General features: G+C 39.5%; 1 protein-coding gene across 1 annotated transcript in view; it reads right to left on the bottom strand.

Annotated features, from left to right (window-relative positions):
* The window catches only part of RNF150 (ring finger protein 150), a 261,794-nt gene that overhangs the window by 82,361 nt on the left and 153,745 nt on the right, over nt 1-25,688 (bottom strand). The window contains exons 3-4 of the mRNA XM_032412896.1: nt 6,452-6,523; nt 4,145-4,227 (exon numbers count right to left, since the gene is read on the bottom strand). Coding sequence (XP_032268787.1) covers nt 4,145-4,227; nt 6,452-6,523 — 155 coding nt within the window. The remainder of the gene's footprint in view (nt 1-4,144; nt 4,228-6,451; nt 6,524-25,688) is intronic.

The following is a 25,688-nucleotide window of genomic DNA, read 5'->3' on the forward strand; positions in this document are numbered from 1 at the left end:
TGATTACTTATTTAAGTTCCCATCTCTCTCCCACACCAGACTGACTGCCTTTAGAGCAGGGATCAGGCCATTTATCTTTTCAACTCTGGTACTTCTTACTATTCCTGGCACACAGTTGCTACAAAATAAATGTTTGTTGTTGCAAATGAAGCATTTAGTTAGTAAAACGTTTATGACGTTTATGACAAGGGTCTGCTTGTTACCAAGGAGATTTAAAATTCTTCCTACATCATAGAAGAGTTCCCAAAGTCAAAGGAAAAGACAGTAGTAGAAACTAATATCCTCCTAAATTAGTGATAATGCTGTAGGGATCAATCCAAGGAAAGAATTTTACAGGCACCTAGGGTGTGGATGCATACATTGTCTTTTTTTTTTTTTTTAAATGGCAAACCAAGACTTTTGCCTGCCCAAGGAGGGCATATTCTTTCTGAGCAGGAGTGTTTGAAACTGGGTAGGTAAATAGACTGAAATGAGTAACCACTGAAGAACAGTAGAATCACCATAGGATAAAAGCTCTGGAAAAATCTGGGAGCTCAACTTACTCTCTGGACAAGGGAAGACGATACAATTTCAATTATATGCTTCAGTAAAATATCTTCTGTAGCTAAAAATGATAATCACAAGTATAAACTTGACTCACAAAACCAGCCCTAAAATACACTATCATGTAGATTTCGGCATATATATGCTCTAAGCAAAAACCAAAGTTCTTTGGAAAATAACCCAGTGGAGTATTAGGATCAAACCCAAACCACAAAAGTTAGAGCTGTCTGACCCTGAGGTGCTTTGCGTACTGCTGCGGCCGCGCATGCCCGGCTGGCCCCACACGTGGGGAGCCTCCCCGGCCTGCGCTGGAGAAGGCCCCTAGGGGAGACAGAGCAAGGGGGAGAGGGTAAGTGTGTATGCGCATGACTTAACTTTAGTAATCGCCATGATGACAAAGGAAGAGGGGAAATCATTTATTAATTCATCCTAATTTGTGCAATGGTTTCTAAAAGAGGCAAACAAGAGAATGATTCTGAAAAAAATCACGGTACAAGAATATCCTGAAGCGATTTGGAAAGACACCCAAAGTGGCCACAATAGAGAAGTGATACACCCAGCGGGTGAGGAGTTAGGAGGCCACAGAAAAGAGTATAAAAGAAGGAAGACAAAAATGGGATCTTTTTTTTTGAAATGGTTTCTACTCCAAGGAGATGCAAAAAATTCTGTGGGTGAGTCAGCCTGGAAATAATGAGAAAGACAGTCTACAAAGTTCACAGGAGCTAGGGCTTAATAATACCCCAGAAGAAATTACGTAGCAAAAAGCAACTGCCAGTGCATTTGTTTGATAACATCCATTAGTGCAAACTGTCTGGCAGAAACAAGCAACAGGCATCAAAATATCTCGATTTTAAAGTCAGCATGGAAAAAAAATGGATGAGCTCTTCAAAGAGTAAGTATAGATATGGCTCATCTAAGATCAAATAAGAAATAACTCTAAGTTGTGCTTGGTAATTCTCAATGTATTTTGTTATTTAAAGCCGGGCCTACAATAAGGAAATAAAAGCAGATGGACAGCAAGAAGCTTCAAGCAAAAAGTATCAAGAAATGAGCTGAGAACCAAATAATAATGTAGAGGGAAGAGTTTTAGGCCACACTGAACTGGCCTAGGGCAAGGGCTATAGTATAAATAAAATTAAAGTTCCTGAAGTTGTTGTTGTTGTTGTTGTTTTTAATATTAAAAAGCTATTTCCTTGGTTAATATTTCCAAAAATTATATTGTAAGAGTTCTGGAAAAATACATCATGACAATCTAAACACTGCTAAAGCAATGTAATTTGTCATAATTAAGAATTGAAACCAGCCAAATGTTGCACAACAGGGGCATGGTAAATTGAATTGTGGCACATCTATCGCTTGGATATTATGCAGCTTCTAGTAATTCAATGCAGTAACGTGGAACAGACTCATGACAGAGCTCCAAATGAGTAAGTTATTTTATACAGTATGGATCATGGAGCTAAAGTAATGCTATATATAGTTTTAAAAACAGATTTTCTTAATTACGTTTAGATTCTCAGGAAAAAGTTGCAATTCAACTTAAATTTGCTTTGGATATTTTTTATTAGTAGTACCCTCACAGGGCTCTAAACAGTCTCTAGGAAAGCAGGTTCCTTGCTTTTAACTATGAGGGTTAATAAAACCCTTAGTAAAATATTGCAGAGATAATAGACGCTACCCTGAGAGGCTCTCTGTGGCTCACACACTGCCCGCGATTCTTTGCCAGGTTTCTAGAAGTCACCAAGTAAATACCAAGTGTAATGTCTAAAGAAATAATTTATATATTCCCTCATAGGAAGAAAACCACCAAGTCTTGATGTGTCCCAATTTATGATTTTGTCTTAGAGCTAGTCAAGCATCTAGAACCTAAGGAAAGTGAATCTCAGTTGAAGGCTTTGGCTGGGGCCAGCACAGTGCACTTTCCCCAGGGCCGTTTCCTGATGATCAATTTGCCTAAAAGCATTTCAAGAAAGATCCACCCCCCTTGGGAGTTTCTGCATCTATTCACGTATCCTGTCCTTTTTTGACACTTCTTTGTCATTTTGGGTTTATTAAACTAATTCCTCTACAGGCATATTTTATTTCTTATTTTTAAGAAATAGTTCTTAAAGGTGCATTGCTTTATATCTTTGTGTATTTTATCTACTCTATTAAGTACTCTTGGGAATTTTTTAAAAGATTTTATTTATTTATTTTAGGGAGGGAGGGGCCGAGGGAGAGGGAGAGAGAAACCTAAGCAGAAGCCATGCTGAGCGTGGAGCCCGACCCTGAGATCAGACCTGAACCAAAACCAAGCGTTGGGTGCTTAACCAACTGAGCCACCCAGGTGCCCCTTAAGAATTTTTAAAGCTCATCTTTCTGAGTGAAGAACCTTTCTTCAAGGGATAATTTTTTATTTTTAGGATACTTCACAGATGCAACAACACTAAAAAAAGAGGTTTTCAATTATAGGAAGACAACTTTTACGCAACTTTAAAATATCTGATTTTATTGAAGTATTTAAACTTATTTAATTTTAACTATATTAAAAAACTCAAATACCTTAATGGTAAATTTCAATTAGGGAGAAAGATTAGGGTTATATGAAAATCACTTGGGAAGTGTTTCCAGCTACACATGTTGGCATCCTCCCCTAGATTCTAGAAATTTTGGGATGACTGTCACATTTCCTTCCTGCTGATAAAAAAATAAACAACACCGCCCCCCCCCCCAAACCCAAAGGAAATGGAATTTGCTTTTGGCTTCCCATTCACTCCTGACCATATTCTGGCTGTTGATTTCTTCATGATTATTCACAACTTATAATTTTTTTCTTTTAGAGAGAGAGAGGGAGAGAGAGAGGGGGGTGGAGGGGCAGAGGGAGAGAAAGGATTTTTTTTTTTAAGATTTTATTTATTTGACAGAGAGAGACACAGTGAAAGAGGGAACACAAGCAGGGGGTGTGAGAGAGGGAGAAGCAGGCTTCCAGCTGAGCAGGGAGCCCGATGCGGGGCTCGATCCCAGGACCTGGGATCATGACCCGAGCCGAAGGCAGACGCTTAACGACTGAGCCACCCAGGCACCCCGGGAAGAGAAAGAATCTTAAGCAGATTCCACACCCCCAGCACGGAGCCCAACTTGGGGCTCGATCTCACACCAGAGATCATGACCTGAGCCAAAATTAAGAGTCAGACGTCTAACCCACTGAACCACCCAGGTGCCCCAAATCATGATATAATTTTATGAGTTCATTAATTAAGTTAAAACAGCACTTGTGAAGGTAAGAACTGAATCTGAATATCATAATTTTGTTGTTAAAGAAAACTCATACTTGGAGTCACGTCATCAAATTCCCTATCATGAGGTTCTAGTTCATAGCAGTATGCTTCCTTTGGTACAAAAAGATCAGAAAAATATTTATTTCACAAGAAAACATGTTTTCAAGGAGAAAGGTTACACAAAAAGAGCAAGCTTTTTGATTGTTCGCCATCTAAACCCAGAAACGTTTGGGCAGATTGACCTTGCAGGGCTAGGCCAAGAGGCCAAGCAGGTCTGAGCCAGTGAGGCCAGCAGGCACTCTCCACACACACCCCATTCAAAAGCAGGCGGCCCAGTGACTCACCGGCAGGGCAAGATCCGCACAACGTCATTGGGCTTGTACCCTTCAATGCAAACTGCACAGTTATCAAAATCGGGTTCTGTCTCCTGCAACAAAGAAAGTACAGATGAGTTGACTTGTGTAGCTTCAACTCTGTGTAAATATGCAAACAAGCAAGGAGAGCTTGCCTGGAGCAAGGCTTTCAATCGTCTACGTGCCAGTTTTCTTAATCAATAATTGACTGTATTTGGGCCCATTTTCCATTCCTTCCAACCTCCACTTTTTGTTTCTGGGTTCCACTGCAAGTGTTTTCATGAGGGAACAATTTTTTAATGTATTGTTACTAATAATGATATTTATTATGATTGTGAGAAAGCAATTTTTAAATATACCATTACTAGGAATGCTATTTATTATAACAAGAGGTGACATCAAAATCTCAAGGATGAGAAAAACTATTTATGGAGAATTGTCGGAATGATACTTAATCTATCAATTCCTTGGGAATCTTATGTATACAACTCTAGAACAATGGTTTTAACTTTTTATTCAATCTCTTTCAATACCCCAACATATATTCCTTATGTGGTAGTCCCTGTTCTTTTATGTTCTGTTGAGGGGAAAAAAGTAATGAAAAATATACTTTAAATTTGTAATGCTTTTTTTTTTTTAGATTTAAAAAAAAAATTTATTTGACAGAGAGAGAGAGAGACAGAGAGGGAACACAAGCAGGGGGAGTGGGAGAGGGAGAAGCAGGCTTCCCGCTGAGCTCGGAGCCCGATGCGGGGCTTGAACCCAGGACCCCGGGATCATGACCTGAGCCGAAGGCAGACGCTTAACGACTGAGCCACCCAGGCGCCCCAATTTAGTAATGCTTTTAAATGAATTTCATCTTATTAAGTTAACTCAATAGTATTTTTATATAGTTGAAAAACAGCAGCTCATAGTGAAACAAATCAAGTATTCGGACTAGAGACAACACCTGGTATACGTGTAGACTTGTGAATCCCTTACAATGCCCCAAGGAGCCCCAAGTACATGTATCGCAATCCACTGCTCTAATATTTCTTCTGGGGAGAAGAAAGACCTTTAGAGGTCTGCAGGCCTTGGACTGCATTGCTTCGTTGTTCCTTCTCAAGATATGCTTCTGCTTCTGATGTGGTTATAGCAGCATTATTTACAGTAGCCAAGATAGGGAAGCAGCCCAAGTGTCCACTGATAGATGAATGGATAAGGAAGATGTGGCATATATACATACAAAGAAATTATTTTATATATATTCGCATATATATAATTATATATATATATATATAAAATGGAATATTACTCAGCCATAAAACAATGAAATCTTGACATTTGCAATAGCATGGGTGGATCTACAGAGTATAATGCTAAATGAAATAAGCCAGTCGGAGAAAGACAAATACCATATGATTTCACTCATATGTGGAATTTAAGAAAGAAATGAAAAAAGAAAAAAAAAGGAAACAAACAAAAAAAAAACCAGCCTCTTAAACACAGAGAACAAACTGGTGCTTGCCAGAGGGGAAGCGGGTGGGGGGGATGGGTGAAACAGATAAAGGGGATTAGGAATACACTTATCTTGATGAGTACTGAGGAATGCGTAGAACTGTTGAGTCATTATGTTGTACACTTGAAACTAATATAACACTCTATATTAATTATACCTGAATTAAAAAAAAAGATAGGCTTTGCTCTTGGCTTTAAGTCCTCATTCTCCAGCAAAGGAAGCTGCTGTAATGACTTTGGGGTTGTAGATGCCAGATTTCAGAGGGACTGAATATACTTCCTGTATTTACTGCAATTATCAGTGGAGGACATCACACAACATATAACACTTTCCTCCTTGCAAGGATTTATGGAAAAATTTTCTCAAATCGTTAATACTAGGAGCAACCATTTTGTTTTTACCTTGTGGACTGGGATGAAGTAATCAGATACTGTTTGAATATTTCTTCCTCCATTGCATTGGCTGCTAGAAAGCCCCAACCTAAGTTTGGGATCCATTTTTGTTACACATTTCAGGTAATGTACTTATGTACAAATTTTATCCTAGCTTCATCTATTTTTCCTATACTTACCTTTCAATCTCTTACATTTTCTTTCCAACTACTTTGTTGTCCTACTGTATGCATTTTATAAATTGTTTTAAATTATATTTAATACAGATGGGTATAATACCAGACCCAGGCGAGCTATCTTCACGTGTTCCCCTTCTCCCTTCCTCCCCTCTCTTCTACCCTGGCTGCTGGAAAAGTCAGGAACTTTTTTGAATGGTCCCTCACCAAAAAGAAAAGAGGCTCCTGTTACCTTGTCACCCTTCTTGATGGTTCTGACCTGGAGCTTGCTGATAGCTTTCTTTGCTGCATCTCCCAGTCGGCGCTAAAAAAAAACCAAAAGCTGCTTGTTAGTAATAAAGATGTGTAATTCTTGACTTTGTTTCTGATGGCATTTAATAAACCAGGGGCAGCTATCTCTGAAATGCACAAGTGGCATGAATGTTAAGGACAATGGCTGGAAGAAATGGGGCGGTGATATCTGTGCAAAGTGGATCTAGTAATTGAGGTCTATTAAAGCGCTGTCATCGAGAGAAGCTCTTCATGCCCAATGTTAAGCAAGTGGCAAATGGCCTGGAAAAATCCTGCCCTACAGTGACTCCAGCACAGGTTACATTTATGCAGACTAGTGCACACACACAGAAGTTTAGTAATTTGCCACTCTAGCCATTTAATTTGTGACAAGGAGATAGCCAGTCTGGAGCAGTTGGAATAAATTTCATGTTCTCTTTTTCACAATCAGGGTTTACTGTTTACTGCTTGTAGATTTCTTTCCATATGGAATTTTAAGGAATTTCCTTTGCTTTTATAGACCTAGCATAGGTTTATCTATTTCATCTGTACTATCCTATCCCATCACATTCTTCCATGCCAATTTCACCTCCTCTGTGTATGTTTAAGTGTGGGTGTGCCTATAGGAAAATACATAAAACATACATGTTCAGCTTAGCAAATAATTATAAAGCAAACACCTGTGTAACCAGTCACTCATATCAAATAATATATTAGCACTCCTTTAAAAGTTTTTTTTTAATAGAGAAATGAGCCCTGCAATCATGTGATGATAGGGCAGTCAGGAAGAAGGGGAGTGGGGGAGGGTGGTGAATTAAGTTTTAATCTGTCAACATTTGCTTGTGTGCTTCTGAGCTTCCTACATGCAGCAGCTCCTTCTTAGGTTTGTGTACTATGACCCTGTAATAGACATGTATTTGCAGCAGTGAAACATATTTGAAGGCTATGATAAATGAGACAAACATTTACACGGAATAATCACTTCCTTTCACTAATTTTGTTCCCTTTAGGAACAACACTCAAGCTTCTTTCTTTTCTTTAAAATTGTGAACATATCCTAGTGAACGGTTAACATATCCTGCGTACCATGCTAAAACTTTATATGCAGTATCACTTTTATTCTTACAACCCTGTGAGGAAAAAAAAATACTATTTTATAGAATGAACTGAGACTTACAGAGCTTAAGTAAATCGTTTATCATAATCAGTGAATGGTCAGTCAGAATCTGAATAAAATGAAGTCTGACTTGAAAGCCAGAGCTAAACCACCACTCTAATTATTCACTAAACCACTTCATCAACAAACTGGCCAGTCATCCAACCAACTAACATCCTCCCAGTCAGCCAGCCAGCACTCAACTGACATTTGGCCAACCAGCCAACCAACCAATCACTGAGCAGCCAACCAATACCTGGCCAGCCAGCTAACCAGTTAACCAGCCATTCAGCCAGCCAGCCAAGCAACTAACCAACCCAAATTTATTAAGTATTTATCATATGGCACTTCCTTGAGCATACAACAGTTAAATAAGTAGAAGAGAGGTGTTCTCCTTGTTAATTCATTTTCTTTTTGATATTTTGTCATTAGTTTCTAAAGTGATTACTGGCAATTTTAACAAAAACGTAAGTTTGGTTCTGACCCAAAAGGAGACCTACATACACTTGAGATTTATGCAGAAGTCCATGAGAAGCTAGCAAACTAAGGTTGCAGAAAAACAGGGAGAGTCTGTAATGATAAATACCATGGTGGTGGGCGGACATTGAGAGGGAAAAACACGGAGATGAAACTAAAAAAGGATGGAACTCTCTGTCCTCTGCTCTTCCTCTAATTCCTGCATGATCATCCTTTGATCTAAACTCAGGCCACTTCTTCAGGGAGCTCTTCCCCCATGTCTCCCAAGAGGGAAGATCCTTCTAGTCTATACCTTATGGCACCTGGTCCCTCTGCTTCATAGCACTGTCAAAAATTTACGATTTGACATTTGTTTTGATGATCGATCTCTGTTAAATTTCCTTCATGTAAACTCCGAGGGCCAGATTGTGTTTATTTTTGCTTCTCATTGTGTCCCAGCACCTAGAATAAAGCTCCCTTTGATAACTGACAGTCAATCATTCCACACGTATTTTGGATCACGTATTTTGTCCCAGGCATAGCTCTGCGTTATGGAAAGAATGGTGGTGAAAGGAGGCGTCTGGCTGGCTCAGTCGGTAGAGCATGCAACTCTTGATCTCAGGGTTGTGAATTTGAGCCCCATGTTGGGGATAAGAGAATACTTAAAAGATTTTTTTAAATCTTTTAAGAAAAATGGTAGTGAAAAAACACACATAAATTCCTGTTCTTTTAGCTTACAATCTAGTGGCAAAGCCATAAATGGTTGATGAGTGAATAAAATTCTAAACCAAAAGATTTTTTTTAAAGCATGGAAAACCATCTATGAGATTTAGCCAGTTAACGGGAAAATTAATGGACAAACTATAAGCAATACATGTGGTAAGATAAGCAAAGCTGTGATCTTGGCCTTGGCAAAACCAGTCAGTCTCAACCAAGAGTTGCTTTTCATTGAAGAAGCCTGGAGCAGGAATTAAAAGGAATAGAGAGAGGGCTACCGAGAGTAAGTTACCAGGAATTAAGTGCAACAAACCTGCAAAACATTACGTTTAGAATAAGAAATCTGGACCCAGATAAACACATGTTGATTGTTTTTCAGTCAAGAGCTCAGGTATTTTTGCAACTGTGTTTATTTATTTTTTATGATTTTATTTATTTATTGGACAGAGAGTGAGAGAGAGAGAGAGAGAGAGCGCACAGGCAGGGGGGACGTCAGGCAGAGGGAGAGGGAAAAGCAGGCTCCCCTTTGAGCAGGGAGCCCGATGCGGGACTCAATCCCAGGCCCCTGGGATCATGACCTGAGCCGAAGGCAGACGCTTAACCGACTGAGCCACCCAGGTGCCCTGCAATTGTGTTTAATTATATAATATCTGTCCCCAACAGAATCACTTCAACTATTTTTTATTTTCCAAGGCAAAGCAGAGCAATTAAGTGGCAAATATTATTTTCAAACAACGGTCACAGAGTATACTCAAAGGAAGATCAACATTTCTTAAGGAGGTGAACCAGAAATTATTTTTTCAAAGTTTAATTTTATCTAAAACATTTCTTTTAAAAGTTTTTCATAAATTTTTATTGAAATTCAAAACATAATTGAGTACAGTTTTTTTTTAGTATAAGTCTACTAATGAAGAGAATGGAATTGTTTTTGGTGGGAATAACATTTCCTTTAACTGGGGTTCAGAGTTAGTGTTTCCTATTATCAGAATCACTTGCTGATCTGTAATGAGGTTTTATGTACTATACTGATTACATTGTTTTCTATGCATAATTCTGTGTGATAGATATTACAAGGGAAAAATAATGAAACATAAGGCATAACCCCTGTTCTCATGGAATTTACAATCTGTTTGTAAAATTACCATTGCAGTGGGAGAGCAACCTTAATAAATATAGTATAGCGTTACTGCTTTAGGAGAGAGATGAAAGAGTTTGTTAAAACTGCCTAAAATAATTTTTAAGACAACTTATATAGTTCTGAAGAAGGATATGGATAAAAAAGTGAAGCTAGGCATGTCCTCAATTTTATTAGAAAATCGGTAGTGTGGCTTATACTAACTTAAACTTTCAATATTCATTTTCTTTTTCACGTGACTATCTCTTAGTATTCTGTTACTTCATTATATAGTAGCTATTTTTTTTTGACACAACCCAAGAGGAATGTCACTTTTTTTTTTTTTTAAAGATTTTATTTATTTATTTGAGAGAGAGAATGAGACAGAGAGCATGAGAGAGGGGAGGGTCAGAGGGAGAAGCAGACTCCCCACTGAGCAGGGAGCCCAATGCAGGACTCGATCCCGGGACTCCAGGATCATGACCTGAGCTGAAGGCAGCCGCTTAACCGACTGAGCCACCCAGGCGCCCGGAATGTCACTTTTTAAAAAAGTTTTTATTTTAATCACTGGTGCTCATCATAGCAAGTGCACTCTTTAATTTCTATCACCTACTTCACCCATCCCCTTAACCTCCCCTCTGGTAACCATCTGTTTGTTCTCTCGTTTTTTTCCCTTTGCTCATTTTGTTTCTTAAGTTCCACATATGAGTGAAATCATATGGTATCTGTCATTATCTGACTGATTTATTTCACTGAGCATAATACTCTCTAGCTCCTTCAATGTCATTGCAAATGGCAAGATTTCCTTTTTTATGGCTAAATAAATTTCCATTGCATCTATACACCACATCTTCTTTATCCATTTATCTATCCACGGACACTTGGGCTGCTTCCATATCTGGGCTACTGTATATAATGCTGCTATAAACACAGGGTGCATGTATCCCTTTGAATTAGTGTTTTTGTATTCTTTGGAGAAATACCTAGCACTGTGATTCCTGGAGCGTAGGGTAGCTCTATTTTTAACTTTTTGGAAACCTCCATACTGTTTTCCACAGTGGCTGCACCAAGTTTGCATTCCCACCAACTCTGCAAGAGGGTTCCTTTTTTCCCACATTCTCACCAACATCTGTTGTTTCTTGTATTGTTGATTTTAGCCATTCCAACAGATGTGAGACAGTATCTCATTGTAGTTTTGATTTGCATTTCCCTGATGATCAGTGATGATGAGCATCTTTTCATGTGTCTGGTGGCCATCTGGATGTCTTCTTTAGAGAATGTCTGTTCATGTTTCCTGCCCATTTTTAACTGAATTGTTTTTTGGGTGTTGAGTTTTATAAGTTCTTTATATATTTTCAATACTAACCCTTTATCAGATATGTCATTTACAAGAATCTTCTCCCATTCCATAGGTTGCCTTTTAGTTTCATTGACTGTTTCCTCTGCTGTGCAAAAGCTTTTTATTTTCATGTAGTTCCAATAGTTTGTTTTTGCTTTTTGCTTCCCTTGCCTCAGGGGACCTATCTAGAGAAAAGTTGCCAAGGCTGATGTCAGAGAAGTTACTGCCTGTGCTCTCTTCTAGAATTTTTATGTTTTCAGGTCTCACATTAGGTCTTTAATTCATCTTTACCTTTGTGGATGGTGTAAGAAAGTGGTCCAGTTTCATTCTTTTGCATGTTGCTGTCTGGTTTTGAAGAGACGGTCTTTTTCTCATTGGATATTCTTTCTTGCCTTGCCAAAAATTAATTGACCATATAATTGTGGGAGTGTATTTCTGGGTTTTCTGTTCTACTCCATCGATCTGTGTGTCTCTGTTTGTGCCAGTACCATACTGTCTTGATGACTACAGCTTTGTAATATAACTAGAAGCCTGGAATTGTGATGCCTCCAGCTTTGCTTTTCATTTTCAAGGTTGCTTTGGCTATTCAGGGTCTTTCATGGTTTCATACAAATTTAAGGATTATTTGTTTTAGCTCTGTAGAAAATGCTGTTGGTATTTTGATAGGGATTGCACTGAATGTGTAGATTGCTTTGGGTAGTATAAACATTTTAACAATATTTATTCTTCCAATCCATCAGCATGGAACATCTTTCCATTTCTTTGTGTCGTCTTCAGTTTCCTTCATCAGTCTTTCATAGTTTTGAGAGTACAGGTCTTTCACCACTTTGGTTAGGTTTATTCCTAGTTATCTTATTATTTTTGGTGCAATTGTATATGGGATTGTTTCCTTAATTTCTTTCTGTTGCTTCATTATTGCTGTACAGAAATGCAACAGATTTCTGTAGATTGACTTTGTATCCTGTGACTTTACTGAATTCATTTATCAGTTCTAGCAGTTTTTTGGTGGAGTCTTTTGGCTTTTCTATATATAGTACCATGTCATCTGCAAATAGTGAAAGTTTTACTTCTTTCTTACTGAATTGGATGCCTTTTATTTCTTTTTGTTGTCTGATTGCTGTGGCTAGGACTTCCAGTACTTTGTTGAATAAAAGTGGTGAGAGTGGACATCCTTGTCTTGTTCCTGACCTTAAGGGAAAGGCTCTCAGTTTTTCCCCATTGAGGATGATGTTGTGTGTTTTTCATATATGGCCTTTATTATATTGAGGTATGTTCCCTCTAGACCCACTTTGTTAGGGTTTTTATTATGAATTGATTTTGTACTTTGTCAAATGCCTCTTCTGCTTATTGAAATGATCATATGATTCTTATTCTTTCTCCTATTGATGTGATGTATCACATTGATTGATTTGTGAATACTGAATCACACTTGCATCCTGAGAATAAATCCCACTTGATCATGGGGAATGATTTTTTAAATGTATTGTTGGATTCAGTTTGCTAGTATTTTGTTGAGGATTTTTGCATCTATGTTCATCAGAGATATTTGCCTGTAGTTCTTTTTTTTTTTTTTTTTTTTTTTTTTGGTGTGGTGTCTTTATCTGGTTTTGGTATCAGGGTAATGCTGACTTCATAAAATGAATTTGAGAGTTCTCCTTCCTTTTCTATTTTTTTTTGGAATAGTTTAAGAAGAATAGGTATTAACTTTTCTTTAAATGTTTGGTAGAATTCAGATGTGAAGCCATCTGGTCCTGGACTTTTATTTTTGGGGGAGTTTTTTGATTACTGATTCAATTTCTTTGCTGATAATTGGTCTGTTCAAATTTTCTATTTCTTTCTGCTTCATTGATGTTAAATGATGTCCAATTTGTTGGCATATAGTTTTTCATAATATTCTCTTATAATTGTATTTCTGTGGTGTTTGTTGTTATTTCCCCTCTCTCATTTGTGATTTTATTTATTTGGATCCTTTCTCTTTTTTTCCTGATAAGTCTGGCTAGAGGTTTATCAATTTTATTGATTTTTTCAAAGAACAAGCTCCTGGTTTCATTGATCTCTTCTACTGTTTTTCTAGTTTTTATATTATTTATTTCTGCTCTTTATTATTTCCTTCCTTCTGCTGGCTTTAGGTTTTGTTTTTCTTTCGTCTTTTTTTAAAATGATTTATTTTAGAGAGAGGGTGAGAGAGCACGAGTGAGGGAAGGGGCAGAGGGAGAGAATTTTCAAGCAGACTCCCTGCTTAGCATGGAGCCCAGTGTGGGGCTTGATCTTACGACCCATGAGATCATGACCTGAGCCTAAATCAAGAGTCAGATGCTTAAACAACTGAGCCACCCAGGTGCCCCTGTTTTTCTTTTTCTAGCTCCTTTAGGTGTAAGGTTAGGTTGTTTGAGATTTTTCTTGCTTCTCCTTCCCTCTTATAACTGCTTTTTGAACTGTTGTGTTTTCATTTTCATTTGTTTTCCAATATACTATTTTGTCTTTTTTTTCCTGGTTGATCCATTCATTGTTCAGTAGCATGTTAAATAACCTCCATGTATTTGTGATCTTTCCAGATTTTTTCTTATGGTTGACTTCCAGTTTTGTAGGGCTCTTACCAGAAAAGATGCGTGGTATGACTTTGATCTTTTTGGATTTGTTGAGGCTTGTTTTGTGGCCTAATATGTGATCTATTCTGGAGTATGTTCCATGCACACTTGAAAAGAATGTGTATTCTGCTGTTTTAGGATGGAATGTCCTGGATATATCTGTGAAATTCATCTGTTCCAGTGTGTTATTCAAAGCCATTGTTTCTGTGTTGATTTTCTGTTTAGATGATCTGTCCATTGATGTAAGTGGGGTGTTAAAGTCCCCTACAATTATTATATTATTGATTAGTTCATGTTTGTTATTAACTGTTTCATGTATTGGGTGCTCCTATGTTGGGTGCATAAATATTACAATTGTTATATCTTCTTGTTGGATTGTCCATTATTATATAGTGTCCTTCTTTGTCTCTTGTTACAGTCTTTAAAGTCTATTTTGTCTAATATAAGTATTGCTACTCCAGTTTTTTATTGACATCCATTTGCATGATAAATGTTTCTCCATCCCTTCACTTTCAATCTTCAGGTGTCTTTGGGTCTGAAATGAGTCTCTTGTAGGCAGCATATAGATAAGGTCTTGCTTTTTTATATATTCTGTAACCCTATGTCTTTTGATTGGAGTGCTTAGTCCATTTACATTCAAAGTAATTATTGATAGATATGTATTTATTGCCATTTTATTACTTGTTTTGTGGTTGTTTCTGAAGATTTTCTCTGATCCTTTCTTGTCTTTCTTTCATGGTTTTCTGGTTTTCTTTAGTGATATATTTGGATTCCTTTCCCTTTATTATTTGCATATTTATTAGTTTTGATTTGCGGTTACCATTAGGTTTGTATATGACATCCTCTGCATAAAGCAGTCTATATTAAATTTGATGGATGTTCAAGTTTGAACCCATTCTTTACTCTTCTCTTCCCCATGTTTTAGGTATATGGTGTCATATTTTTCATCCTTTTATTTTGTGAGTTCCTTGACTGATTTGCTTACAGAAATATTTTTAGTGCTTCTGTGTTTCCTACCTTCATACTGTTATTTTGGGTCTTTCCTTTCTGCTCAAAAAGTCCCCTTTAATATTTCTTGCAGAGCTGATTTTGTGGTCATGATCTCTTTTAGTTTTTGTTTGTCTGGGAAACTCTTTATCTCTCTTCCTATTCTGAATGATAGACTTGCTGGGTAGAATATTCTTGGCTGCAGGTTTTTTGCATTCAGCACTTTGAATATATCATGCCACTCCTTTCTGGCTCGGAAAGTTTCTGCTGAAAAATACCCCGATAGCCTTACAGGGTTTCCTTTGTATGTAATTGTCTTCTTTTCTCTTGCGGCTTTTAATATTTTTTCTCCACCACTATATTTTGCCATTTAAATTACTGTGTGTCTTGGTGTGGACCTCCTTGGGTTGATTTTGTTAGGAGATCTCTGTTTCTTGCCTCAGATTAGGGAAGTTTTTAGCTATTATTTTGTCATAAATTCTCTGCCCCCTTTTCTCTCCTTTTTTTGGTACGTCTTTAATATGAATGTTATTACATTTGATGGAATCACTGAGTTCCCTAAGTCTATTTTTGTTTTGCATAATTCTTTTTTCTCTCTTTTGTTCCGCTTGATTACTTTCTATTACTTTGTCTTCTGGGTCATTAATTTGTTCCTCTGCTTCTTCCAGCCTGCTGTTCATTCCATAAAGCATGTTTCTCATTTTTTTTATTGAGCCCTTTATCTCTGCTATTTCTTATCCCTGTATTAATGGTCTCACTGATGTCCTCCACTCTTTGCTCAAGTCCAGTGAGTGTCCTTATGATCACTGCTTTAAATCCTGCATCAGGCATGTTACTTATATCCATTTCACTTAGATCTCCAGCCATGGCCTTGTCCTGTTCTAGCATTTGGGACAGATTCCTCTATTTTCCCATTTTACCTAAGTCTCTGTGCCTTTTTCTCTGTGTTAGGAAAGTCAGCTCTGTCTCCTGTTCTTGAGGGTAATAGCTTTATGAAGAAGAGGTCCTGTAGTGCCCTGTAGTGTGGTGTCCCACTCCCCAGGGCTTGGTGCTTCTGGGAGTATCTCCCACGTGTGCTGTGTGTGCTCTGCTGTTGTGTCCTGACCTCTTTATCCTTCAGTCCAGGTGTCTGCAGAGGCTCTCTTTGCCTGTTGTGGGCAGTATTTGGTTCCTGGCCTGAATGTGGCAAAATTTAAGTAGGTGTGCTCTGGTCTGCTTGTGAAACGGGACCTGTCACTGCTGCCCCCAGAACCAAGGCCTCGCAGAACTCCCAGTTTGGGAGACCTGGTGCTGGCAGGAGTTTGGAGCAGTTCTGGGGGAGGAGGCCTGATGCACTGGGACTGAGGCAAGCATGATTCAGAAGGTCAGTTCTACCAGGGCACAGGGAGGTGGGGCCTGGTGCAAGCAAGTTAGGGGGCCAGTGCCTGTGCTGCACCGCTACCTGCACGTGGCCATTACTTATGCTGCGGGGCAGGGGAGGGAAATGGTGCCTGCCAGTTCCTTTGTTCCCAGAAGCGTCTCTCCTTGAACACTGCCTTTCTGGGACATGCGCTGAGATGAACAACTAACCTCCCCAAGGCGTGCCCCAGGCCCTCCTTAGATCGCTGCTTCCACGCTATATGTCCATAGGCTGTTGGCCCCGTCTTTTCTCCAAGAGTGGCCCCAAGTCCTCCAAGCTCCCCCAGAGCCAAGCACACTGACCTTTAAAACTCCAGGCTTTAAGCCCCGCTGGTTGCAAGAACTCATGAAATTCGGGCCCTCTTGCTTTCCAAGCCAATTGCTTCAGAGATTCATTTTCCCTGTGAGCTCCTGTGTGTTAGTCTGTCTCTTGCCCTTCTCCTTGACCATGGCTCCCTCCCCACCATGTTGGTCGCAATCCATTTCTCTCCCAAACCGTGTCTCCACACTTCTTACCGTCTTTGATATGGCCTCTTCTCTACCTTTAGTTGTGGAGTTTGTTCTGCCAGTCTTTAGATCGATTTCTGGGGTATTCAAGATGATCTCATAGTTATCTAATTTTATTTATGGGACGAGGCAAACCTAAGTCCTCCTACTCTGCTGCCATCTTCCCCTCCAGTCCTCTATTTAAAACAATTTTTTAGCAAATGAAATATGCTCTTCTTAAATGTGAGCATGCAAGGTAAATTCAAAGATTGCTTTAAATTTTGGCCATGCATTTAACTTTACTTTTGGCTATATCTGAATAAAGATGAGGTGTCTTTTAAAAAACATCCCCTTTCTCCCTTCCAGATAAAGCCATTTCCGTGCCCTTTTAAAGGAAAATGCAAGCTGCCTTTATTTAAGGAAAAAAAAGTGTCTTTTCAGGAAATGGAAAGCAGGTGGACATTAAGGTGTCAGGGATTATGGCTAACAGCAGAGGTAATGGTTAAGGAATCAGACAAATCCCATTTTTGGCATTCTGGTGGCTGAGGGCTGATGAGGTTAAGGAGTTCAGTGGAGGATAAAGTCATTTGGGAGTTCCCAAAGTAGCAGAATTAACAGACGGAGAAATGAGAGTAAAAAGGGAAATAATCAAGTCCTTTTCAACATCTTCAAGGTTCTATGAGGCCTTCCTCCCTGGAAGCCCCAAGATATCAAGTGATTCACAAAGGTAGGAAAACATGTTTTCTATAATTATTCTGAAAAATGGTATAATGGCATTCCTTTTCCTTTCTTTTTCCTATGGAGTTCCTTGCGTCAAACCTCATTCCATATGTTATTGAGAGACAATACACATATACCTCTTTTGAGGAAGAAAAGGATAGCATTTTGGCAGAGGCTGATGGAGGATATGAAAGTCTGCCCTGCCAGTGGAGGAACAGATGCTCTTGATTCCTGGAGAATACATAAAAAATCAAACTCTGAGATATATATATGAAAATTATGTAACCATGTAGTGCTAGATTTTTTTCTGTAGGAGTTCTAGATTAACAAAATAAAGGAGAAAGCACCATAAAGTTTTAAAAATGCTATGGCCATTTGCATGTAGTTAAATTTTGTTAGTATGTGCAGGTCTATTTTCTTTTTAGGTGACATGAAAATCACACACAGAAATATTGACTTCTGAATTTAAAAAAAATTGTCCTACTTTCAATAGCTGTCAGACTAGTATTTTTGGACTTCTAAAATATAAACTATAAGAGATAATGAGTAAAACATCAACATTCTTAATAAAATGGCCCAAACAAGGTAGTTGCTTTTGTAATTGGTTCTTTCTGTCTTGTGTTTCTTAACTGTACCAAGTATAAATGAGACCTAGGGGCCATCCTACATTTGTACAGGTCTGTTTCAGGCAGGGTTCCTCCCCCATCACTAGGGCGCTCCTATGGATTCTCTAAGACAGCTGGACCCAATCATACCATTCACTAAAGATTGTCAGGAGTGGGACCATCTTGGTAATTAGATTTATCCACCAATGTGATTGGAACAGGTATAAGAAAATATTTACCAGGATTACTGGTTCCTTGACAACAGTGAAGATAAACAGCTATATGGAAAATAAATACAGAACTATTTATTAACAGAACAAAGTCCTACATAGCCACCAACAAAGATGGTAAACAACATACTCCAATCAACCCAAAACTTATAGTTATCTCCTAGATATTTAAGAAACTGAGAAAAATAAGATACTTTCTTCTTGTTCCCCTCTGTGTGTAACACAGAAATGCAGTGAGGTTGATAAAAGAAAGAAAAAAAAAACTAGGAATAAGGATGCCAAAGAATAGCATCAAAATCAAGTTTATGTTTTTCTGTTTCACTTGACTGGATAATTCTGTATTTTATTTGTTCCTTTTACCTGACAGCTTTATTTTATAATCATGATTATTATCATTACCACCAAGTAGAAAAATAACTAGCTGCTCTTATGTTCTAGGTGAAGGAAGGGCACTGTAAGCATAAGCAGAGTTGGTCCCAATTGTCTGGAACCTCACATGGCCACAGGTGACTCACAAGCTTCCTCCCTTGCTCTAATACATAATAATCCTTCCAGGCCTGGTTGATAGCTTTGCACAGCTAGTCCAGTTTCTATGATGTAAGGCACTGCTCCATAAATCTAGAAAAATGGATAAAGAATTAGACTATTCTGACGGCCATGGTGACCTAATGGAGCAGTGTTTTAAGGCATACAACATGAGGTAAAAACATCAGGGTTATTTTTTTGTGGGAGGTTGTTATAGAAGAGAAGGCAATGACTTGGAAGTTAGAAGATTCGATTTTTAGTCCTATTTCTGTCACTCACTGTGTGACTTTGGCCAGGTCACTTAAACATCATGGGCCTTAGTTTCCCTTATTAGTAAAAGGATGTATGTAAAATAATGTCATTTTCGGCTTTACCAGCTTAGGAATTTATCCATGCAGAACAGAACTGGAGATCAAAGATCCTTTCAGATCTGAATTACCTTAAAAAAAAAAAAGGGCAAGCAAATCCATGGCTAATTACTTCAGTGAATACTTCATGGATAAAACATAGACTTTGACTTTCTGGGCTCCCACCCTACCCCCCATCCTGCCCCCTGAGGGCTCCACACTTTCTCCAGATCAACATCAGGGACCATTTTGGTCCTTTTTCTTTAGGGGACAGAAGCATCTCTGCCTGGAGACCTTCCCCTCCCTGGTGGCTGACACCCAGCATATTCCCTTCCCTTTTGCTCTCCTTGTAAAATTCAAATTTGCTTTGCATTCCATTACTTTTCTTGTTCTAACATAGCTTCAGCACTGATATGTGCAAATGCAATCAAAGGGACCTGGGCCATGTATATGCAAATAACAGGAAAAGGTATTCACATCTTGAAAGAGGTAACTCTTTCAAGAAAACGTGTTTGATTGTCATTACCAGGCCTCACATAAAATAAGACAGGTCTGGTTTCCTTGGATTAGCCTCAAAGGCAATATTGCTTGTGAAAAACAACAAGAACCTTGCTTAGTTTCTCTTATCTGCCTGTATTTGAAAGAGCCACCATCTACTGGGAGTCCTGTGGCTTCAGGCCACAGACCCGGTCTTTGTGTCCCAGATGGGATGTCCTAGTAGACAGTGAGACAATGTGCCAGAGCATCACCAGAAGGCAGGCTCAGCTGCCACAACCATGGCGAGAATGCTGCTTGCTGATTCTGCCTTGCCATCCTGTAGGATTTCTACAAGCAGGGTAAGAATTAGTACATGGCAGCAAAAATGGCACCATGAGGGACACATGGCACCTTAACCTCCTGGTGGGGAGGTGGAGACAGCCCATACTGCACAGTGGTGTTCAGGATCAGGAGTCTGTTAAGGATCCAGCCCTCTCACCTCAGAGTTCAAGAAGTTACAAGTTGGGAGGTCATTAGATGGGTAGAATGAAGATGAATCCTTAGTATCCTCTGTGAAGCCCACTGAGGTAGAGAATCTTAAACCACACAGTAGAAAGGACTTAATCAATCCTTACTTCTAATGCCAAAAAGGACCAATGTTCAAATAGTAGAAAGGTGAGGAGTCCTTCTGTTTACTGCTATGATGGAGGTGGGGCTGGCAACCTCCCTGTGGGTCAAATCTCCTCAGTATCTCAGTACTGTGGAGGTCATCTGATCTTGTGGAAACTACTCTGACTTGAAATCACCAACCTCGTTGCATCTCCATGAAAAAAAAAAATCACTTGGGATGCCTGGGTGGCTCAGTCAGTTAAGCATCTGCATTCACCTCAGGTCATGATCCCAGGGTCCTGGGATCGAGTCCTGGTTCAGGGAGCCTGCTTCTCCCTCTCCCTCTGCCTGCCACTCCCCCTGCTTGTGCTCTCTCTGACAAATAAATAAAATCTTAAAAAAATCATTTAACATTTCTCTCTCTCAAATTCATTATACCTAATATCCCTTTAAGTTCTAAAAACTATGATTCTGGGGTCAGGTGGTCAGCATTCTCAACTGCATGAGTAGAATCATGGCCAGGTGTCTTCTTCCTCCCAATTCCTACAACTGTACTTTCTCCTCCACAGCCTTCTGGGAATGGGGGTTCACAGGGTGAGAGGTGTCCAGGCTATGCATTGAGAAGCCCACCCTGCTGCCATCAGTGGGCTATTTTCTTAAAGTACTCATCCAGGGGCATCATGAAGACTTGTGAAGAGAGAAAGAGAATGTGTCACAGTATTTAGAAGTCACCCCGACGTGTGTCAAATGGCCACTAAAATGTTTTTCCTAATCATTATAGGACCTTTCTATCACTGAAAAGTAGGTTGTGGCTTGCATCTTCCCTTCTCACACCATCCTGGTGCCTTTACCAGTGGCCTGCTTCCTTCCACAGGTGAGTCCTTTCCTCAGCCCCCTTCCCTCAGCTTCCTCTCCTGGCCTGGCTTTCTTTGCTCTAGCTAGCTTAGCCACTGTTCCTATCTTTATTGTTCAGATCTGGTTGCTGACTTCCAATGCTTCTGTGCACTTCTTACATTGGATTGTCCTCCTGCCTCATGGTCCTGCTCTGCTCAAGATCCTGATTCTACTTTGCTCCAAAATCACAGTTAGACTCAAACCCTACCCACTTATTATTATTATTATTATTATTTGGTTTCAATAACAGAAATTTATTGTCTCAAAGTTTTGGAGGCTAGAAGTCCAAGATCAAGGGGTCCGCGGGGTTGGTTCCTTCTGAGGGCGGTGAGGGAGAATTTGTTCCATGCTTCTTGCCTAGCTTCTAGCGGTTTGCTGGCGATCCTTGGCATTCCTTGGTTTGTATATGTATCGTCTCATCTCTGCCTTCATCTGCATACAGCATTCCTGTATGCATGTCCGTGTCCAAATTTCCCCCTTTTATAAGGAAACCAGTCATATTGGATCAGGATCCCAACCTACTCCAAAATGACCTCATCTTAAATGCCTGCAATAACCCATTTCCAAATAAGGCCACATTCTGAGGTACTCAGGGTTAGGACTTCAACATATGAATTTTCAAGGGGACATGATACAACCCATAACACCATGCAATGGACTAATATTCAGCCATAAAAAGAAAGAGAGAGCTCTTTACGAAATGGCATGGGAAAATCTCTAAGATGCAAAAAACCGAACACTCCAAATTATCATATGCTATACTTTGCATAAGAAAGGATGAAAAGGACATGTACGTATTTGTGTACGTTCAAAAAAATATCGTTGAATGCACCAGAAATCACTACCATCGGTATCTGGGTTTCTGGAGGAGAAGAGTGGGAAGGAGAATTTTTAGTGCATAACTTTTTTATACTCCTTGCATTTTGAACCATGAGAACATACTATTTATTCAAAAATTATATTTAAGCATAATAGAGCAAATTCAATCAGACGGCTAAACCATCCTCAGGAAGGATTATACCAATTTATGAAGCCCCCAACCATAAGTACAGAGCCCTCTACACACTTGCCTTCCCAGGACTGATTTTTAGCAGGTTTGTTTTTTCCTAAATTTACAGGCAAAATAAAATCATATCTGATTGTTTAATGTGCTTACCCTTACAGTGGTCTCCCCCAAATACCACCTGCCCTCCTTAGATCGAGTATTATCTTAACATCTTTTGTGGAGCTTTTGTTCATCGCAGGAACACATTCTCTATCAAAGAAATTCACCTTTTGCATTTGGCCATAAATGTTGGTAATGCTTTTAATGTCAGTGAGTTCCTTTCACACGTGGGAGATTTAAATGGATGTGTAAAATCTGCGTGTGGCAGGTGCGGTGTTGAGCTGCCAGAGAGACAGGAATGAACCTGGAGAAATGTGAACTATCAGCTGTTCTTAGGGATTTCTCACAGTCCCTGGAAAAAGGTCTAAAAGGAACAGCAGGCTTCCCACCATTCTCATTTTCGGGTCCTTTGCAAGAGGGGAGATGTCTTTTTTCCAGCAGACCTGAATACAGCTACATCTACAATGATAATCAACAATAGTGAGCACTTTTCTGGTGCTTATTCTGTGAGCCAGAGAAGAATGGCTTCTCCAGGAGGAGACCAGCAGGTGCCAAAGACATTCTCAGGACAGAGCATTTCGAAGATGTTAAAGATCCCAGCTTTAAAACTGCCAAGCTGTGTGTCCTTGGGCAATTGTTGACCTTCTCTGTTTCCTCACCTAGAGAGTGGGGTGATACAGTGCCTTCATCATAGTTGTTAAGAAGCAGTATATGTATATCTAGATTTATAGATCAGAACAAACTCTATTTGCTTTTAAGTGGTCCCAGCTCCTGATAGATAACCCAGATTTGACAGTACTCTATATCCTCACCTAAACTGCCTGGGAGAATCACATTTATGTTTGGGTTTATGTCTGATTATGCAACAGAGCATTCGGGGATTCATCAGAGATGAGGCTCCAGTGGGTTGGAATGTGACATTATGAAAAGCAGTCCGCTCGAGGTCCTCTGTGTGCTCTGTGATGACCTGCGTCCTAACCCATATGGGTTGCTTCAACAGCCTCTTACACATCACAGGGCTTGTTCAGAAATGGGAATCAGCAGATGTGAATGGCCACCTCCTTCAGTTCTGCAGAAACAATTAGTCACTGGACTCAGACACACATAGGCCGGTGGACAGACCAGGGTCCTCAAAGGGTGCTGGACTGAAAGAGGACAGGGCTGTACAAAAGACAAGCATCATGAGTGAAGAAGGTCCTTGCAGACCTGTGGACCCTGAGCAGAGGAGCAGTGGATCCAAATGGAGCACGAGGCTGTGGTTGGTCTCTGCAAACCAGCCTCCTCGCTTACCCTCCCCCTCTGGGTGCCTGCATGCACGGGAAAGTGAGGTGGTGAGGCAAGGAGGGAATGGCTTTAAATAGTGATGTGAACTGGAGAGAAAATAAAACAAATACATAAAATAATATGCTAGAGGGAGAGAGAGTGGGGCCTGAGGCCACAGTAGCATATATCAAACTGTCTTCAGATCTCTTCTCCTGGATGCTTACTCTCCACGGCAGTTCCTCCTGTCCTGGCCATTTAAATGGCATCTATGTTCTGATGGCTCCCATATTTCTATCTCCAGCTCTTCTTCTCTCCTGACATCCAGACTTGCATGTCAAAATACTTGGCATATGTGTTAGGTATCTGGTAGATAGAATAGGCTTCTTACATGTAACATCTCCAAACCCGAATTTGGAGTTCCCAGCCCCTCAGGATCTCTTCTTCTGTCTTTCCCATTTCAGCTCATGCCGTGAAAACTGACCTAATTGCATCCTTGATTTTTCTCTTTCTCTCACACATATGGTAAACCTATAATTTATTATCCAAACTATCACTCTTGAGAGCAAAATGGGGAGTTATTAATAATTAGGTTGGTACAACAGGTATAAACTAGGATATAGTCTTTATAGTCTACATTTAACCCATAGGATTTTAAAATACTGTCCTAATCGGATTCCTTTTGACTTCTCGCTTATTCTGGTCCAAATCCATCACCTGTCATCTGACTGCTGGACTAGCCTCTGAGTGGGTTTCTATCTGTTTTCATGTGTATTGCTTGTTGATACCACTACAATGCAAGCTATGTAAAGGCAGAGTCCTTGTATATGTAACAAATGTGGAAAACAACTTTTCTTATATCTAGCACAGAAACTTCTGGAAGACTTGAAAGGGAAGTGTTAAGAGTTGCTGCCTGTCGAAGAGTAGTTGACCACAGAGTTGATTGAGGGTCCATTTCTGGGCTCTCTATTCTGTTCCATTGATCTATGTGTCTGTTTTTGTGCCAGTACCATACTGTTTTGATGATGACAGCTTATACGCAAACAATGAATCATGGAACACTACATCAAAAACTAATGATGTAATGTATGATGATTAACATAACATAAGAAAAAAAAAAGAGTTGCTGCCTGTGAGGAGAGTTGGAGGAAGGGAGGTTGATAAAGGGAGTCTGAGGTGGGAAGAAATTTACTTTTAAATACACACCCTTTTATTTGCTTTTATAAAAAACCTGTGTGCATACACTATTATTGTTAATTAAAAACTGCTACATGGGAAATTATCCCCCAAGAAAGTCAGATTCTTACTCTGTAGTCTATTTATATGCCTTCCTTTTCCCATAACTCTGGAGAAAAGATGGAAAAAAGATCCCATTTTGTTTCAAACTGTGTCATCTGAGCTAAAAACCCATATCTAGATTTAAGTCTTTATGAGTTATAGAATTGAGCTATTTAAATTTGGGGGGGGGGATACTATTTTCTAAGAATTGCCTTATCTATTAAAGGTGATCCAGCTAACAACTGTCTAATACGTCACACATATTTTCTCATTTGATACCTTTTGGATGGGGCTGACACATGATCAGTCTCACTTTACACGTGAGGAAGGAAAGAAGAGAAAGGCAAAGGACCTAACCTGTGCAAACTCACACAACCAGGAATCACCAGAGCACAGACTGGAATCCAGACCTGTCTAACTCCAAAGCTGGTATCTGTGACAATTACCTTGCACTAGATTTATCTTGGTTAACTGCGTTAGGAAATGTGGCACACCAGCCAAATCTCTCCACTTTCAGTTGTACCCTTATTCTCCACGTCACCATCTAAAAGACCCTGGGGTGTGAGGCTACTAACGTAAAGATTATCTAGCAAATCTTCCTCCATGGGAAACTGCAGTGAAATGATCTTCTCCAGGTACAGTAAGACATGAGGGCTAGTGATCATGTAAGATGATGGTGACTTTCCTTCAGCTGTGATCTGCACAAAGCCAAGCAGAGATTGGAGAGCTCGTGTGCCTAATTCCAGTTCAGTCTCTCTTGCACATACCTGAATGGTTGGATACTTCACCAATGCAACATTAAGGCTTTCGATATTCCATTTTAGGCTGTGAGCCTACTTCTAACCTGAGAGTCAATCTTTCTGAAGGGCCAGTAATGCTTTAATAAAAATAAATGACTTAAAAAAAAT

The sequence above is a fragment of the Phoca vitulina genome, unplaced genomic scaffold (genome assembly GCF_004348235.1).
Source record: "Phoca vitulina isolate PV1807 unplaced genomic scaffold, GSC_HSeal_1.0 scaffold14, whole genome shotgun sequence".
NCBI lineage: Eukaryota > Metazoa > Chordata > Mammalia > Carnivora > Phocidae > Phoca > Phoca vitulina.